Genomic DNA, 19,926 nt, shown 5'->3' with positions numbered 1-19,926 from the left:
CAACATAAGTCCGTTCCCATGTAGAAATCTACATAAACCCTGAATATCATTAAAGTTGAAGGTATATGGCAGCTGTTTCTATAACACATCCATCACTTTTATTCCCACATCGACCAGCTAGAATGAGCTCTGTATGTTTGTACCTGAGCGACGACTGATGACCTCCACGATAGAGGGAGGAAAGTAACCCACTCGGTCTGTTCCTCTCTGGGTGTCGTGAATGTGACCCTTCCAGCGTCCATCCATGTGCTGCTCTATAACCTGTCAATCAAACACAGCAGTGGCATAAAGGGGTCGTAAACGCCCATTTTATTACTGATAGCAATTATGTTAAATTGCAGAGTCTTCTCTAAAAATTTCCTTTTTTCACCTTGTAAGAATGTTTTATTGGACATTTAAGTTTTAATGTTATATTTTGTAAAAGCACTTTGTGATTTTATCTGTGAAAGGTGCTATATAAATCAACTTTACTTACTTACTTCTCAGTGGCTATGTTTACATGCACAAAATTGTGTCAATCTGACTAAATTTAATCCGATTGATGGTTACGACAATACAGTTTACATTAGGGATGGGCTCGAACGTGGCATCGATGATCGATCACGAAAACGATGATCATGTGGGTTTGTTTATTAATTTATTTATTTGTGGTTATGGCGGCATTTGGATGTCTGGTTAGCATTACAAGCGCCTGTGGTAGTAAAGACTAGGTGCGTGTGTTTGACGTTGTGTTGAGCTACGCAGACCGGCGTATGACATCAGTAACGTTAACATGCATGATTCAAAAACAAACAGCTTAAGTCCGTTCACCCGCGCCGCAGCAACCACCGACCGTGCAATGCTGTGAATCTGAACACACCTCACATCACGAGGCGAGGCACTATGGTTTAAAAAGGATGCCGTGATTTTGGGATTCACTTCGGTAGGACAAAAACACAGTCAGTCAGATGCAAAATTTAACTTGTTACAGCGCCGTCACAAGTTCCCTCATATCATCTCATCAAATGTCAAGAGATACCAGAGAGCCATACATCCTGACTGAAAACAATTGAGAGGACGACACGATGCTAATCGCTAAAATGATAGCAAAAGCTGCTTAATATTATCAAGCTTGTGCTTTGACTGGACAGGTTTTAAAGTGCGCTGTTATGGTGCACATCCACAAAGGGAGTTAAACTTTCTGTCCAGTACATAACTTATTTTAAGTCTTGCATTATGTGCAGATATATGCACGTTGTATAATACATTTATGCTGTATATAAGCCTTAATATCATGTAGAGTGCTTCATATAGAAAGCGCATCAGTTTGTGTTTATTAACCCTTTAGTTTCACTTCATCACGCAGCTTTTCCTGTTAAGCTTTGTTTATACTCGCGCTTTGGTCCGCAACGCAAGCCTCCGCGGATCACACGCGCGTCTCAACAAACGGACGAGGCGTTTATAGTTGATTGCACTATTTTTTGAACCACCAGAGGGCGACGCGATAAAGTCAAAAACTAACACAAAGAAGAGGATAGAAGAAGTCGTCCGCTGGAACAAACCTGGTGATTTTAACATCAGAGTTTGATATATAAATATGAGAACATGAATAAAACAACAATCTTTTAAATATGTCTTTATTAAACATTATCATTTCATTAACGTTTTTTACTAAACAAACAGTACAGATATCTTAAGGTTTGTATTTTATTACTCGTCTAGTGGTTCATTCAATACAAATATAAGCCAAACATTCTGAATCATGTAAAATAATTTGTGTTTTAAACTGCAAAGTTTCCATACTTTACTTACAGAGTGTCAGATAAATATATACATTGTTTTGCTTGGATTGATCAAAGAGATACATCACAGGCTTGCCTTGCCGGATAGAATTGCCTCGAGTTCGGTCATTTTCGGATGCGGAGCCACGCGGAAAGTTACAAAAAATGCCGTGCACACCTCCACGCGAAATGGGGTCTCGCGCACCCAACGCGCACGACCGCCCCCTCCGCGTTGACATCATTTTTGCCGCCCGCATCAACGCGCCCGTGCGGACGCGACGAGCATAAACATAGCTTTAGAGGTTTCTGTTAAAAACATTTAATTCATTAATAATCTAGTATGTGTTCATTGTTCTGTCATAGTTTCTTCAAAATTAAGTTTTATTTGAGTGTTTTTAATAAAAATATTTTCATTACGCCCGCCCCTTTGATTGCCCCGCCCCCAGTTAATCGAGTACTCGTTCTTCAGACCTATAGATTAATCGAAATGAAAAAATGACATAAATGCACATCTCTAGTTTATATGTACCCTAAACATTGTAATCTGATGTTTACATGTACATTCTATATAATCTGAACCAAACATCTGTGCAAACACACAGCCAGTGTTGCCAAGTTTGCGAATCAAATCCAGCCCAATGGACATTCAAAACTAGCCCAAAAGCACAGTCCAAATACCATTAACTAATAAACTGAGTCCTTTCATCTTTAACCCACAAAACAAAATCAACTTGCTAAAGTCTTGCTAAAGTCTAAAGTTTGTGAAGTCAGAAGGACTTGGCAACGCTGCGCACAGCATCTGTCATCGAGTTTGCGCTTTATCTCTGGATACTGTAAATGTACAAACTCAAAGTTGAGTTGGAGAAAGTTGTAAGCGGTTTTCAGTTAAGGCAAATGAAAACACACTTTTCAAAAGTCATGACACTATTTTACTGCTTTATATACAGCATAAAGCGCGTGACCCTATTACCTTAATAAAACTTGCCTTGCCTTGCCTAATAATGCGTGTTGCCATTGCCTTGCTATTGCAGGTTTCATTGTATGTGATACGTAAATAAAAGGTAAATTAAAGACAAAAGCACAAATCTTCTGCACAAGGTATTTTTACATCTGATTGAGAAAATACTATGATTCATGCGTTTACATGCATACTTTTTTCCTGATGATCGGATCACAGATCGGACTACGCCACCCCCTTCAATCGAATTTTGCATGCAATCGACTTTCAGTCGTACTGATTAAAGTGTTTATATGAAAGATTTTTACAATCCTACTGAGCCATCAATACCATTACAAACGGATTATTTGGTTGCACGTAAACGCACCTAGTGAGAAACTACACTACCCACAAACCCTGATAAGAGATCCACCAATCAGATGTTGATGTTACCACATGAAAACAAAGAGAGTGCAGATGACCAATGATCTTTTATTTCTGCAGATGCGATATTCATTAGACTCCCTATGTTTTATAACAAATTGTTTTATTTTTGGGGGATATTTTTGCAATTAAACAAATAAATAGATTGCATTATATACTTTTACTCTACGCTAAATTCAACGTTTTAAATTTGATATTCAGTGACATGACTCGTAGCGCTTCATTGAATGTGTAGTTCACAGCTCTGTTAAACTTTTTGTCTTCAAATACTTTATTTATCCAAATTGGCTGATGATTCAACCTGAAGCTGGTTTGTTGGGTTCATCCCTTAAAGCTCTTCATAAGATAATCATTTAAATGCCTATGGGAAAAACCAAAAACAACTGCAAAAGTGGGCGATCACGGCTGTTCTCTACTGACATCATCTGTAATGTCTGCGAGCACACCCACTGGATTTAAAGAAACCACACTTTCTCATGTCCTTGACAACCCGTCACAGCAGGAGTGCAGGTCGTGAGTTTAATAACAATGTGTAATTTGAAAGCTTTTTGAAATACACGACCCGGCGGCCCACCCTACGCGAACACGTGCGCAAACATGCAATAGCTGCAGGCCCGATGACAAGTATTGAAGCTGGAAAGTGATCAGCTCAAAACCTTTGTTTTTCTAAAGACACTGTACGTATCTTCTGCCCACCATTTTATGTAAAACTGTGTTTGAATTTACAAATCAGCACGGTGCAATGAAGCGAATGCATTTGAACATACTGGAAATGAAAGCTTCAAAACCTGGCTAACAGGAAACATGGGTTTGGTGTAAATTTACCGTGATGACATCACCAGCGCGTATGGTCAGGGCTGTGGGATCGTGAAGATTCCAGAAATCTTTCAGAGCTCGGACCTGAAGAACTCCTGTGGCCTCTAAACATCAAACAAACACAGATATCTGCAGTCAACAATTATTCAATACTGTAATAAAATAACGAGAATCTCCAAGTGTATTGACTGTAAAAATTTAACATCAACAGACTCGTAGCATGCAAAATATTTATGGAGATCCCTGCGTTTATCAGCAGCAACCGGATATGACGTCACACACTAAAATCTAGGTTTTTATTCACATGCTTGGATTCTCGCAAAATTTTACTTATAAATAAAAGTAAATGCTATCAAAATAAGAAGCATACAGTTACAAACATCTCTTCGTGTACTATTTTGCACATGGTTTTAAATGACATCATACGAACCAATTTTGCTTATTTTTATGTAAATTTAAGCGCCATCTAGTTGTAATGTTGTGAATTGCATCCAACGGCTCAGTCCAATGCTCACCCCTTGCTTTTGAAATACACAGAGAATCTACGGTAGCCATCACCAGACAAACATGTCATCATGAAACAACTTAGTAAAAAAGTTTGTCTGTTAAGGGCTTCTGTAGAAACATGGTGGCACAAAATGGCGACTTCCATGTAAGGTGGCCCTCGTGTATGTAGATGAAAACGTCTCATTCTAAAGTAATAAACACATAACAGTTCATTATTAAAGGTCTTTATTCACCCCTGATAATATAGTTTTGTATATTATTTTGCATTTCTGTCAAGAGATCCTTCTAAAAATTACACACAGCACCTTTAATTTTCATTACACCTTTAACTTTTATACCCGCTACCACCTATACGGCCTCTTCACATTAAAGTTTTAGTTCCGCTTCAATTAACATTCCCAAATTAATTCATTCTTGTAGGCTATGGTTCAGCGTGAAATTTTCTTCACAGTCTCATGTTGTTTTAGGTTAGGCTTATATTTAAATGTGTGGTTTTGAGTGTATGGTCAACAAATAAAGAAATTAAAGACTAAACCCTAAACCAACTTTTTTTAGTAAAGAATTGGCTTTATTAGTGCTGTTCGTTGATTTGAGGAACTTTTTTGACATTTGGGTGTTTCAATGCTACAATATATGGTGTAAAAACTTCCGAGTGCTGGAATTTTCATCATTATTTTGGGGCTATTTTAAGCTTCTGAGTGAATAGTTTATGATTTCATAATTTCAGTGTAAGAAAAGTACAGACACACAGTAAACACAATAAATGAATCATTACGTCAGTGAGAGCCAAATACATTCATATTGCTCTCTTGACTGAGTCCTAAAGCTTATTACTCTTCTCCGGGCAGTGTTTGCAATACATTACCTAAGCATGAACATTTGTGTGTGTGTATGTATTGCACTGTTTCTGGCTTTAAACGGATTTAACACATTCTTAATGATGGAAAATGATTATGGGATGATTTTTCTCTGCAATAATATGATATGTTGCTGGTGTGTAAAATCAATGTTGTAATTTTGTACAGGCTTTTTTGAACATGTGTAAACATCAAATCTGGCTCCAAAGTTCATCTGAAAAGATCTAAACACAAAGATTTGCAGTGAGCAGCTGCACACACATAAACACCCACAACAAAGATGGGTTTTGTCCTTTTCATGTACGCACAAGAGTAAAGCAATGGATATATAATCCTGCTGCTTTATAAATGACAGATCTTCTGTAACTCCTCACATATCAAAGACTGAACACAGACACACACACACACACACACACACACACACACACACACACACACACACACACACACACACACACACACACACACACACAGTTACCATGCATTATATGTACATTGTTTGACACAGATACACATAGTAAATAAAGGTATAAAAGAAAATACAGTAAATCTGTTTTAAAGCCTTATATGCCTAATCTCTTGTTTTAAAAAATACACTTGATTTTCACTGAAGTGTCTGGAGGTGAAATTATTAAACAGCAGTTTAAATTAATTTAAAATATATATATATGCAATAAAGTATGCATTTTATATTTAAAAAAACATCAAAATGAAAATGTTTACCTCCAAAATGCTAAACACATGAAATCATAAGACTCAACTACTTCTGATCCAAATTTTAAATTAAAAAAGTTTAAAAATGAGTGGTTTTACCAACAAAGGCCACTAGGTGTCAATGGTTTGCTGCATACTCTTGTCACAAATTAATAAATTACTGTCACTACATTTATTATTTACATTATTACTACTGTTTAAATATTTTGAAATATGAAAACTACATTGTTAGAGCTTTCCAATGATATATAGTTTGTCAGCTTTTTTGAAGATTTATAATAGGATATAGTATTATGAATATATACATAATAATTAATATGCATTTCTAAAGGGGAGGGGTCATGTAACAAAAAACTCTCACTTTACATTGTTTTTCCCAAAATGGTGAGGATATATGAAAACTACACTCTTATGCAGGGTTCAAACCAGATGCGGTAGAGGCGGCTAGCGCTAGCGATTTACATGTTAAGTCAATGCAAAGAAGCGATTAGGCATCCTGCGGCGCGTCCTGCTGCGAATTGAGCGTTGCCGAGGGAAACGTGCGAGTTGAAAAATCTGAACTTCAGTGTTAACCAATCAGGACCTTGTTGTAGTAGTGATGTGATTACAGGAAGCAAGCGGGGTCGCAGAAGCCCCGACCATGACACGAATTTTCGCGTGAATGTCTCGAATTACTAGAATTTCACGCGCGGCTTTCGTAGGAAACTCAAATGTTCAAGCGTCCAACTACGCGTGATTAGATAAGAATTCACATGCAAAACACTAAAGGTGTAAAAGTAGGCGTACCGCTAAAGGCTAAGACCTTTCCAACAATACATAGTTTATCATGACTCATATAAAAATTTACATCAAAATTATTCAAGTCAACACAAGTGTCCCACGTATACGGGACGGTAACAGATGGTGACATTTAAACAGTTAAACTTCAATAACTTTCTGACAAAACTATATTTTTTATTATTCTAATTCATTTCAATTATTTCTTTTTTCAAATGAGACCGACCTTATGTTTATATTCCAAAGCATTCACGGATTACAGCCATTTAAGTTTGTATAGTGCATTTTCGTAAAAAAAGGGGGGTGAGAGTTAAGGGGTGTTAAATACATCTCAGGTCATATCTTACCTCGTAAAAGCTGCTTGATTTCTTTGCTGGCGTGACATGCGGTGAACTGGTTGACAATATCCAGGGCTGTTTGATTGTAAGTGTTACGGACAGTCACATCTATCCCAGCCTGCCAGAAATAACACATTTGACTCATAAACTCAATTTTCAATTTTTCTACTATACCACCATTAACAATTTGAATCAACACTAAAAAGTTTTACAGAAAATACACTTAAGCACAAAAAACTGTGAAAAAAAACAGAATTATTATATATAAATGGAAAAATGATAAAAATACATGGAAATGTACAATAGTATTATAGGATGTTGGTTTTACATTACAAACTGTAAAAAAATTAAGTGTCCATTTACTTTCCATGATACATAAGCCATAAGCAAAATAACAAAGTCAAGATGATGTGAATTCAGTGCCAGTTTACTATGTGGATGGTCAAATAAAACATAACTGGGCTGATACAAAATGCATGAATGCTCTGACAGATATACAGAGAAGCAGAAATACTTTTAACAGTAGCGATAAATTTATGATTCATATTAATCAAGGAAACTATATATATATAGTATATATATATATATATATATTTATACAATTTGCTACACTGGTTTATAAAAGTTACATCTCACTTTTTGTTGCATGCTTTTGTAACTTTATGCGCTCAATAATAAACATGAGGATTTACTACAATCAACGTTTTGATTTGTGACAAAATAAAAAAATATAACTAAACTCTTTATAAGGAGATGAACTTACATCGAGAAGAAGCCGCACCACCTCTGTCTTCCCATAGAGGGCAGCCTCATGGAGCGCTGTGCCAGCTTTAGTGCTTCTGTTGATGTCGATACCTGCTTTCAGAAGAAGCCTGACAAACAGACAGAGAAGAAAACAGAGTCAAGGAATTGTTTTCTGTAACCTGCTCCTACAAAGAAAGCAAATGACATCCTCTTTAGCATTCAACATCATATTTACACACTGAAGGGTCTTACACACTAACAAGTGGACTTTACACACATACACACACACATTAAGCTGGAAGAGACATCCATCTGTTGGAAAGCAGGATGAAATTTCAGTGCTGTACAGGGAATGCCAGGCATTAAGAGGGAATGTGTTAGTCTGACAGCTTTAGAAAACACATGCACAATAAAAAAAAAACATCTCTAGGTTATGTCCCATCGAAACAAAAGTAAGAAATGTGTGCTTCACCTTAAATTTTTTGTGCAACTTTTTATTCTGAAAAATAGCGACTAGTTACGCTACATTATACACTGCAAACAATGATTTTCAAGAAAAAAATTATTTGTATTTTTGTCTGGTTTTCAGTAAAAATATCTAAAAATTCTTAAATTAAGATGCTTTTTCTTGATGAGCAAAACAACCCAAGAAAATAAGTCTAGTGTTTGGACAAAAAAAATATGAAATTTAAGTGATTTTGTGCATAAAACAAGCACATTTTTTTAAACATTTTTCTTAAACACCAAATTCAAGAAATATTAAAGAAAAATGTGCTTACCCAATTGGCAGATTTTTTTGCTAGTTTTATGCACAAAATCACTTAAATTTGATATTTTTGGTCTAAAAACTAGACTTATTTTTTTGTCATTTTGCACATCAAGAAAAATAGAAAAATATGATCAATATCATAAAAAATATTTTTTTGATATTTTTACTGAGAACAAGACAAAAATACTTTTTTCGAATTTTTTTCTTGAAAATCATTTTTTGCAGTGTAGTTGTTTTTGGAGGTCGACAATCGTGGATTTTACCGATAACTAAGTTGGTCCATACTTGTCGATAACCAATTTATTGCCTGATAGTTTTCAAAATGGATACTTGATAAAAACAAACCTAACATTTAAAGTGAAACAGTGCCGAAGTGTATAAATAAAACAACAGTACTGAAACATGAAAATGTGCGAAATGAAATAAATGTACACTGTAAAAAATACTTTGCTGCCTTAAAATTTTTTGTTGAATCAACTCGGATTTACAAGTCATTTCAACTTACTATTATTTATCTTGACTAGAGAGGAGTTGTTATAACTACAGGTGAGTTGTTATAACTTATTAAATTAAGTTGACTTTTCTCAACTATATTTTCAAGTTGTGACAACTCAACTCTGTTGACATGACTTGTAAATCTGAGTTGATTCAACAAATTTTTTTAAGGCAGCAAAGTATTTTTTAAAGTGAATAAATAAAAATATATTAATTATATGAATAAGTATTAAAATAAATACTTCTGTCAAATACCCCCACTGGTAACATTAAAATTACAGGAATTCGAATACGTGTAGTCTTGTAATTTATTTGCTTCTGTTTTAACACTTAATGATTATATAATCAAAATAAAAAAGAACTGAAATCAGATTTTTATATGCTAGATATGTTAACTCTTTCCCCGCCACCCTGTGAATCGATTTTCACAATCGTTTAATGCCTTCCAGAAAAAAAGTTTTTCTTTAAAGATATATTAAAATACAATATATCAAAGGAAAAAAAACTATTCATCCTATCTTCATTTGTTCTCTTTGTATCACCTCTGAAATATGGGTAGGTTTCTTTAACAAAACACATTTTGTAGAGATCAGATTCAGAACGATGATCAAAACATACACAGAGTTTTTGCTGTTTTTGGATCAGTGGATGCTTCAGTGTTTTATAAGTTGGATAAGAGCACCACCTGGTGGATAATAGCGGAAATATTGATTGCCGTAAAAACTCATCATTGGCAGGGAAGTGTTTACTCTTAATTGACGATGACAAAATAATTCACTTTCTCTCGTTATTAACTTAAAAAATACAGCTTAGCCGGTTCAATCATGGATAAAAGTAACCAGCTGGATATAACTACTGCAAATTAGGGATGCAAAAAAAGATTAATCGCAATTAATCTATAGCAGAATAGAAGTTTTTGTTTACATCATATATGTGTGTAAACGTATGGTGTATATCCCTAAAATCGATGGTAATAATCATGACATTAAACATTTGAGATGGATTATCTGTGTGTAACTGTTTAAAGTTCTACTAATATTAGCGTCCTGTCAGCCTTGACGACAAACTTAGGTTCCTGCTGTTGTTTTTCTGCTAATGCAGCATTTATTCAGCAAATGTATTACTTCATAAAGATATGAAACAACAGACACAACTCTGAAGAACAACTATCGACATGGATTTTTCCGATAGCCGAACTTTCCACAATTTTCTAGTTGTTTTTATTGCATTATAGAGATAAGAATGAAACTTGTATGGTATTTGGGTGCAAAATTTGCTTCATTTTCATATACCAAACAGGCTCACGCTAAAAATGTCCAATTTCTTTCCATTTTCAAAAGGAAACCCGTAGCCATGTTCTTGACAGCCTGGATAAGATTCAGCCCACTGCATGTTTCCCTTATCAAAACACAAAGCCAATCAGTGTTTGACCTGATACAGGAAGTTCTGTTCTTCTAACAGGAAGTGTTGTTGAGTCACAGCAGAATTTAATCCACATGCAAATATACACTGCTGTAATTTCAACTGCACTTCAAAGTGATCATTTGTGACACTCCTCTCCTTTAGGACAGATTTGCTATTGACTGTGAGTCAGTGAGACTTGTAGTCTGGCACAGTTTGATGGGATGGGCGTCTGTCTGCTGTGCTGTATGGGATTGCACAGTGAGTGTGTTGATCTCAAAACACTTTTTTTAACTACAGCCTTGCTATTCACTCAAAATCTGCCCCTCAGTAGGAGCTCCCAAACCTTAAATACTGTATAGATTTGCATGTATTCAAATGGAATAAAGACATTAATGATGTCTCTTCATATACTTTCATGTACGAAAGAAGTAAAATGTTCATCATCAGGTTTCCTCACTCAATAACAAAGTATAAAAGATCATAAAAACTACTTGTACTTCCCACCTGTACCCCACCATCTTTCTTTTCACAGAGACACATACAGCTCTCCAGAGAGATTTAACACTCGACACAGCTTAGATTTATGGCTACACACACACACACAAGCTCACCGGATGACATCCTTGTGTCCGTTGCGTGCAGCGAGGTGTAGAGGAGTGTTATAGTTTGAGTCTGATGCATCTTTCCGATCCCCCTCTAAGAGAGACGCAACCATGTTACTGTTCAACAACAGCTGAGCAACCTACACGAGACAGAGAGGAGGGAAATTATTATTATTATTATTTGACATCTTTACTTCTTTTCTTCTTAAAAGTGCGGTTGTTTTTTATTGAACATTTCTGTTAAGTGTTGACAAGTGTATTCATGTGAGTGCGCGACTCGTATCTCTTACCCTTTTGTTTTACATGAAGTGAGGTGAGAGAGAAAGACATGTGACAAAAGACAGATGAAGGCTGCAGGAAGCACATATGGGAACACATACATGCACATACATGTCTACTGGGAAGTTGACTTTTGGCTCTAAGGGGCCTTACAGGTGTGGATGACATAGGACATAAAACAGAAAAGCCAGTGTGTCCCCTGCTGCAGTGTACAGACATTTTCCCTTCATTCTCTATGGCAATGAACTTCAAAATTTTTCATTTTCATGGCTTAAATCTAGAGTTGCATAACGATTAATCGCATCGTTTACAGAATAAAAGTTTTTTGTTTACATCATATTTGTGTGTGTACGGTGTATAATAATATGTATATATAAATACACACACATACACTCACCTAAAGGATTATTAGGAACACCATACTAATACTGTGTTGGACCCCCTTTCGCCTTCAGAAATGCCTTAATTCTACGTGGCATTGATTCAACAAGGTGCTGAAAGCATTCTTTAGAAATGTTGGCCCATATTGATAGGAAAGCATCTTGCAGTTGGAGATTTGTGGGATGCACATCCAGGGCACGAAGCTTTCATTCCACCACATCCCAAAGATGCCCTATTGGGTTGAGATCTGGTGACTGTGGGGGCCATTTTAGTACAGTGAACTCATTGTCATGTTCAAGAAACCAATTTGAAATGTTTCGAGCTTTGTGACATAGTGCATTATCCTGCTGGAAGTAGCCATCAGAGGATGGGTACATGGTGGTCATAAAGGGATGGACATGGTCAGAAACAATGCTCAGGTAGGCCGTGGCATTTAAACATTGCCCAATTGGCACTAAGAGGCCTAAAGTGTGCCAAGAAAACATCCCCCAACCCATTACACCACCACCACCAGCCTGCAAAGTGGTAACAAGGCATGATGGATCCATGTTCTCATTCTGTTTACACCAAATTCTGACTCTACCATCTGAATGTCTCAACAGAAATCGAGACCAGGCATCATTTTTCCAGTCTTCACCTGTCCAGTTTTGGTGAGCTTGTGCAAATTGTAGCCTCTTTTTCCTATTTATAGTGGAGATGAGTGGTACCCGGTGGGGACTTCTGCTGTTTTAGCCCATCCGCCTCAAGGTTGTGTGTGTTGTGGCTTCACAAATGCTTTGCTGCATACCTCGGTTGTAACAAGTCGTTGTTTTAGTCAAAGTTGCTCTTTTATCAGCTTGAATCAGTCGGCCCATTCTCCTCTGACCTCTAGCATTAACAAGGCATTTCCGCATACTGGATGTTTATCTCTTTTATATATATATTTATAATACACAATACACACGCATATAAGATGTAAACAAAAACTTTGATGTAAACAACAAACTATTAGTTGCGATTAATTGTTATGCAGCCCTACTTAAATCACATATAAATACTCTATTATTAAATAGATACACATATATATTGGTCGCCTATATAATATATTTAAGATGCAGTTTGCAGTCTTTCATTAAAGCTAGACTGTGGCTGAATTAAATAAAAGTTTAAAACCTTGACAATTTTTATACTGTACAGTGGCTTAAACAAAAATGTTTATTAATTTTTTTTACTTTAGATAACCAAACATTTTTGGCATTAACAATTCTTTAGCCTTAAATTTTCTACATTTACAGTTGGTACAGCATTGTGTTAGCAATGCAAAGGTCACTAGGTTTGATTCGCAGGGAAGACACGTACTGTACTGATAAAACCCACAGCTTCAACGCACTGTAAGATGCTTTGGATAACAGCGTCTGCCAAATGCATAAATGTAAAATTCAAGTGAGATTTTCACATGAAGGAGAGATGGGCCACACAGAGATCTCATCTCACCATCATTGACTTATCATGTCATCATCTTTGAGATGCGGCAAGCCACAGTTTTTCTTTATTTAGTCTGTCTCAGTTTTTTCTGTCTCTTCATGTAATCCCAGACTGATCTGATGATGATGAGATCAGATCTATGTGTGGGTCATACTGTAAGTAAGAGTCTTGAGCTTACAAAAATAGTTTAAAGGATTACGCCACTTACGCGTAAGCTACTTTTATAGCGAAGCGATCGTCATTTTCGACAAGAAAAATAAAAAAAATATGCACTTTTAAACCACAACTTCTCATCTTGCACTAGCAGTGTGACGTGCCAGCGTAGAAAGGTCACGTATGATGTATGCGAAACTACCGCTCCAGTGTTTACAAGTGTGGAGAAAGAGGACAATTCAGTTGTGTTGTATGTGGAATGATACTAATTAATTTCTTTATGTCAGTTTATTTGTTTAAAATGGCCCTCTAATGTGCATTTCACGTATGTAACGCATGACCTTTCGAAGTGATTACGTAATACATAAGGTCACGCTGGGGCATCACACGGCTAATGCACGATGAGACGTTGTGGTTTAAAAGTGCTTATTTTTTTATTTTACTGATATTTAACACACTAATCAAATTAAATATATTCATATATAAATGCTTTTCGAACTTTATTGCATGAATTAAAAGCATTCATAGACAAACCCAATTGCATTTTACAGAAACACACCCCTAAAGTGGCATCTTGCACCAGTGGTCTTGTAGGGTGTTAGACATTATTCAGTTGCTGCAGCCGCACCCTGACGCCTCAATGCAGCAGCTGATTTAATACCACACACATATACATACATACAAACATACACTGTCATTAAAATAAAACCTCCAAAAGCCTCTAAAAATACACACGCACAGCTAGTGCAATCTGAGATCATTCACTGGGGAAACTAAATGACTGACACTGATAAAAAAAATAACATTGTATAATTATCTCCATAGCCGTCTCTTGTGTGTACAGGTGAAATATTACATTCAGTACAAAAGATGTAATTTTGTATGTAACCACGGTGACAGTGATGTAATCCATGACCTCATAAAGAATGACTAGTTATTATGTACTTATCAATCCCTATAGAGACTTAATCACTAACCTTCACTCTTCCAAACTCACAGGACAGATCCAGAGGTGTCTTCTTCGCTTTATTCAGCACACATGGGTTCGACTGGTGCTGTAACAACATCTCAGACTGATAAACACAAAGAGAGAGAGAGAGAATTAATGAATGATGGTGTTCGTACTGACCCATGTGCAAGGCAAAGACTCATAGATACATTTCTCCCTGATCCCACACTAATACACTCATATCGGTGAATTACAGTAGTTTAACGATGTTTGATGTTGTAATGCAGATTAGGGCTACAACTAACGATTATTTTCATAATCGATTAATTGGTCGCAAAAAATTGACTGACTTTGAGCAGGCAGCTCGCACTGTACGAAGCGGACGCGTGTCCACGTGTTCCGACGGTGGTGCGGGAGCATCTAACTAACTCACTGACTAACTAATCGATGATGAAATCTGTTGAAAACAAATGTCTTTAGTGATTTTTATAAATTTTATCGATTAGTTGTTGCAGCCCTAATCCAGGTATCACATTTTATGGCCTTTAGACAGATGTTTCACAGGTGCAGATAGTGGATTTTATCAATACTGATAACTAGGTTGTCCCGTACCTGCAGATATCTGATAAATTGACCGATAATTATTAAAATGGACTGGATTAAAAAAAACATAACATTTGAAGTAAAACAGTACCACAATGTATTACACTGCAAAAAAAATGATTTTCAAAAAAACATTTCTTAGTATTTTTGTATGGTTTTCAGTAAAAATATCTAAAAATTCTTAAATTAAGAGCAAAACGACCCAAGAAAATAAGTCTAGTTTTTAGACAAAAAATATCAAGTTACCGTAAAACTTCAAATAATAGCCGAGTCCCAAATAGACGCCTGGTGTGTTGACAGGTTTGGGTAAATAAACGCCTGTCTCAAATAAAGGCCTGGTCTGTTTTTTAGTTTCGGGTTGTATTTAATCTTCTAAAACCCGTCAGATCGTCTGTTTAAGCCAGTTATATGGTGCAGATTGCACACGCTAAAGTTTTGATTACCGGTAGATGTCACGTGACAGACGCAGTCGTTCCGTTACTCATTACTATGACAACACAACAAGGTTCGTCGTCAGGATTGAAGTGATGATGACAGTAGCGAAGTGACTCGGGAGAGTCGGGACTTTTCTCGGTGGGCCGGTAAGGAGGATTTGAGGCCCCTGATAATAGCCGGGCTTTCAGTTTTTTGTCATGCATGCACTCCCGCCACACATTGTATTTCTCACGCGGAAACACTATTTATCATATTTAATATGCTGCAGCGCCCAAAATGTATCTGGCCGCACTGCTCTCTCTATCAAGCCCTCCCCTGATGTTCTAGTCGAGCGAGCCAATCAAAAAAAAAGAAAGAGGCTACACAATAGCCAATCAGAAAATAGCACTGTTGTATCCGGGTAAGATTTCATGCAACAACCAATAAAAAAGCATATCCTCGTTTGCTTTATTTATGTTGCCAAATAATTTAAGACTGTTATTCTTACACAAACTAATTTGTTAAACACATTTAAATGATAAAGAAAACGTAATATGTGGTAACCTCATGCTGTCATGCTGGAACAATTAAATTAAAAGCCTGTCTCTTATAGACGCCTGTCTATATAATAGGTTTGGGAAAATAAAAGCCCGGGCTATTATTTGAAGTTTTACGGTAAGTGATTTTGTGCATAAAACAAGCAAAAAAATCTGCCAATTTCTTGGGTCGTTTTGCTCACCGGGTGGGAGGGGCTTATAAATGCGCATGCAGACGTGCACATTTTACTTTCACTTTTGAATTACGCAACTGTTTAAATGCAGTGCTTGCGTACGCTGCGTTAAATCGCGTATGAATTTGCGTGCATTGCGAGTGCAACAGCTGGTTTAAGTGCTTGAGTAAGTACAGCTAAGCCGGCTAAATCATGGATAAAAGTAACCAGCTGGATATAATGAATTAGCATGAATTAACATTAGCATCCTGTCAGCCTTAACGACAAACTTTGGTTCCTGCTCTTGTTTCTCTGCTAATGCAGCATCTATTCAGCAAATTAATTACTTCATAATGATATGAAGCAATTGGTGCAACTTAAAACAACTATCCGCATGGATTTTTGCTGATCCACCAATGAACTATCAGTGCCGATAAATCTGATGATGAATCGGTCTACCTCTATGTTGTATCCTGTGATACTGTTCCTTTAACAAGGATGCACAGTTTTCTTAGCCAATGTGAACTTTATCCCAGCATGGTTTTTTTTTAAACAATTTTATTAAAAAGAGTGAACAAACAAATATAAATGTGCACATACAAAATCCTGCTCTATATATAAAACCCTGCCTCTGAGTATGTGTAAACTCTGTGTCATCCTTTCTAAAAACAAAAGACATGTGCATATATGCAAAACTAATCCAGAGTGCACTCGAACACACGCAAACACCAGCAAGCTCGAATACAGTCTCGTTACAGAGGAACAGAGGTGCATTTTAAAGTTAACCATTACAGAATTATGTGAATTATATCATTTAGGAATTGACATCTCACATGAGGCCTTTTTATTGCACTTTGTAGAAAATATTGGAGATTCTTATTGCATATCATCCCAAAATTACTGACGCGTAATGAATTTACATCAATATCGCCCAGCCCTAGTCAGGCCTGTAATCTGAAGTAGTTGAGCAAGTCTGATGGATACGTACCACCTCATAATGTCCATACTGAGCAGCCAGGTGCAATGGAATCTGTCCATCATGAGACGTCCCATTGACTGCAGCCCCCGCTCGCAACAACATCAGCACCGAATCGGCTTTACCTTGCCATGCCGCGTAATGCAGCGGTCGCATACCTGCAAAACAACCAATTGAGTTTAAATGACAATATTGAACTCATTCTTTACATGAACATTATTTATAAATAGGGGTGTATTTGTTTGGCAATACTGTACCGATTCTTAAAAAAAACTAATAACGATATTTAAAATGTTTAAAGGGGACAGAGAATGAAAAAAATTTTTTACCTTGTCTTTGTTGAATAATGGTAGTCTACCCGCATTCACGAACATACAAAAAGTGCTAGACATGTTAAACATCTCAGTCTCATAGAAATTCCTCTTTTAGAAATGTCAGCCAGAAAACGGCCCAATCTGAAAAACTGATGCTAAATACCCCGTTCAATCATTCTATGTCACCTTTAAATCATTCAAGATTTGTTTCGTTTAGAGTTCACATCCTAACCACTAGATAGCATTCTTCTTATCTCTGAACTTAAACTATGACAGGAAATATCCAGGGTTTCCAGCAGCACTTTGCAGTTCGGGCGGCCCGCCTAAGCTGGGAAACCCTGCCGCCTTAACTAGGTCGTCCCAAAAAAAAATGTGCTGCACAAAAGGCCATCAAGTGCATCTCGGAGAATAGCACGGACGACGCGATTCACACCGCGAGCGTGCACGTGCGCCACACGACTGAAATGAGATAAAGACGTGGTCCGTCATCTCTGGAGGATAGCCAGTTGATAAAACGCATCATATTGCGAGATTCTTGCCAATACACAACCCTACTTATAAAATGTACTCATCTCATTTTATCAAGTTTCTTTAGGTCTCAACCATGAGATGGTTTTTAAACAACATTAAAGGATTTTACAAATTTGCTTTTCTTTCTAAAAAAGCATATTTCAGTCCATATTTTAGTCCAAGGAAAAAACTTTTCAAACAGCTTACGCCATCAGAATAATAGTCATTCAGTCAAGTGAACCTAAATCTTTAATGGAAGTGGTACACGGGCCAGCCTTTTATCTAGACATCTTTAAACCACTCGGTCTACCACTAGTATAGTCTGTGTAGCAAAGTTTCCAACATTGTGAGTTGATGAAGAGATAAAAGTGCTCTTACCATTACTGTCTTTAATATCCACGACCACCTGAGCCTCCAATAAGAGAGACAGTAACTCTGTGGTGCCTGTGAGAGCGGCATGATGCAGTGCTGAAAACCTGAAGACAAAACAACAAGAACTCAATTAAAGTGATGGAAAATAACATCCCAAGTCTAAATAATAAATACGCCACATAACAGACTTTTTATTCGTTTATTAAGAAACCGCGACATATTACACTTTTATCAACTCTTGGAAACGTGTGGTCATAAAGAGAGTGGAAAATTAAAAAACTTCATGCGAGGCTGCCAACAGACCAAAGGCTTGTAAAGTGCCTTGTTTTACTAAAGGTGGCGCACAATTAGACACAAACATATTGAGAGCTGAAATTTACAAGGTTTTGTGGAGCCAAAAACTAATCTGAGTACTGGGAGGGGGGTATTCAATGAAGAACAAGATCAGGCAACAAAACCTCTGTCCTCTGGGCACAGACGACCTCAAGTGAAGTGTACGGATGTAAGAGAAATGGAAATGCTTCTTGACTGAGGTGGCTGTATTTTGTTATAACATGCCAAAATCAAAGCAAGATCTCTTACAGACGAGTAACATGCTTGTTTCCTCAAGCCTGGATGTAAATCAGCTTCCAGTCTTCTCATTGAGCAGACAGCCCAAAACTATTACCACAAACATGTCACTTTAAGCACAAGTGGGCCCATACAGAACAAGCAAATACAAGAGAGGATGTGTAAAATGTGACTGTGGTGCACCAGAGGATGATTTACTTCCATTTAACCCAATAATATATTTTAATGTCAAGTCACCCAATGGCAGACACTTCTAAAGGAAGTCTGTTAAGCATGCAAAACTACAAGAAAATATTTATAAAACTCAACCCACAATTGATTCTGAATAGGGATGCACCGAATCCAGATTTTTTGGGTTCGGCCGAATACCGAATACTGAATCCTACTCGCTTCCTTATTCCATTAACACAGTAAAACGCATTAATGAAGTAAAGTGCAACAATGCAAAGAAAGGTGTTTTTCTTTTCTTTTTTTAAATCAGAATATGTTTGGTGACTTAACTGAAATTAATGTTATTGAACATTTACTTAATAAACATGGATAGTAGGCTGTTTAGTTTTCGTTTATAACAGTAGGCTAAGAAAAATATTACGAAAGATCAGACACATATCCTGCATAAGGGTGTCACGATTTCGATTTTAAATCGAAATCGATCGAAATTAAGTCACAGCTTCGAACTTCGAATTAAAAAATGGGATCGTCGATGCTGCCACGCCCCCATGTCACGTCCGGTCGGCTTGCCAAGAGAGGGAAAAAAACTCTCAGAGATGCCTTTAAAAACATCTGTCCAGCGGAACGCGATCATATTTTAAACACGAGGGATGCTACAACTCCTTGAAATGCATATCATAAACAGGATTACTACCTAGTGATCTGCCTTTGGACAGAGCGCAGCTCTCTGCACGAGCGCGAGAGTGAGAGAGGCACAAAGATGCAGCGGATTATATTTGAAACAAAAGGGATAGTTTGCCTCAGCTCGCATGAAACGCATAAAACTGAACATATACATAAGGATTACTACTTTAGTTTATGTTTAGACTTCGGACAGATGCGAGAGCGCGTGCACGT

At 36.9% G+C, this 19,926-nt stretch overlaps 1 protein-coding gene across 5 annotated transcripts in view; it reads right to left on the bottom strand.

Moving 5' to 3' along the window:
- The window catches only part of LOC135744767 (caskin-2), an 81,891-nt gene that overhangs the window by 11,576 nt on the left and 50,389 nt on the right, over positions 1-19,926 (bottom strand). For all 5 annotated transcript variants that reach the window (XM_065263085.2, XM_065263086.2, XM_065263088.2 and 2 more), the window contains exons 4-11: positions 18,295-18,392; positions 17,105-17,250; positions 14,419-14,514; positions 11,174-11,304; positions 7,914-8,022; positions 7,160-7,268; positions 3,967-4,061; positions 144-261 (exon numbers count right to left, since the gene is read on the bottom strand). In XM_065263085.2, the coding sequence (XP_065119157.1) occupies positions 144-261; positions 3,967-4,061; positions 7,160-7,268; positions 7,914-8,022; positions 11,174-11,304; positions 14,419-14,514; positions 17,105-17,250; positions 18,295-18,392 (902 nt within the window). The remainder of the gene's footprint in view (positions 1-143; positions 262-3,966; positions 4,062-7,159; positions 7,269-7,913; positions 8,023-11,173; positions 11,305-14,418; positions 14,515-17,104; positions 17,251-18,294; positions 18,393-19,926) is intronic.

This window comes from Paramisgurnus dabryanus, chromosome 3, assembly GCF_030506205.2.
Source record: "Paramisgurnus dabryanus chromosome 3, PD_genome_1.1, whole genome shotgun sequence".
NCBI classification, from domain to species: domain Eukaryota; kingdom Metazoa; phylum Chordata; class Actinopteri; order Cypriniformes; family Cobitidae; genus Paramisgurnus; species Paramisgurnus dabryanus.
Note: the sequence above shows the minus strand (reverse complement) of the source record. Positions and strands in the feature narration are given on the sequence as shown.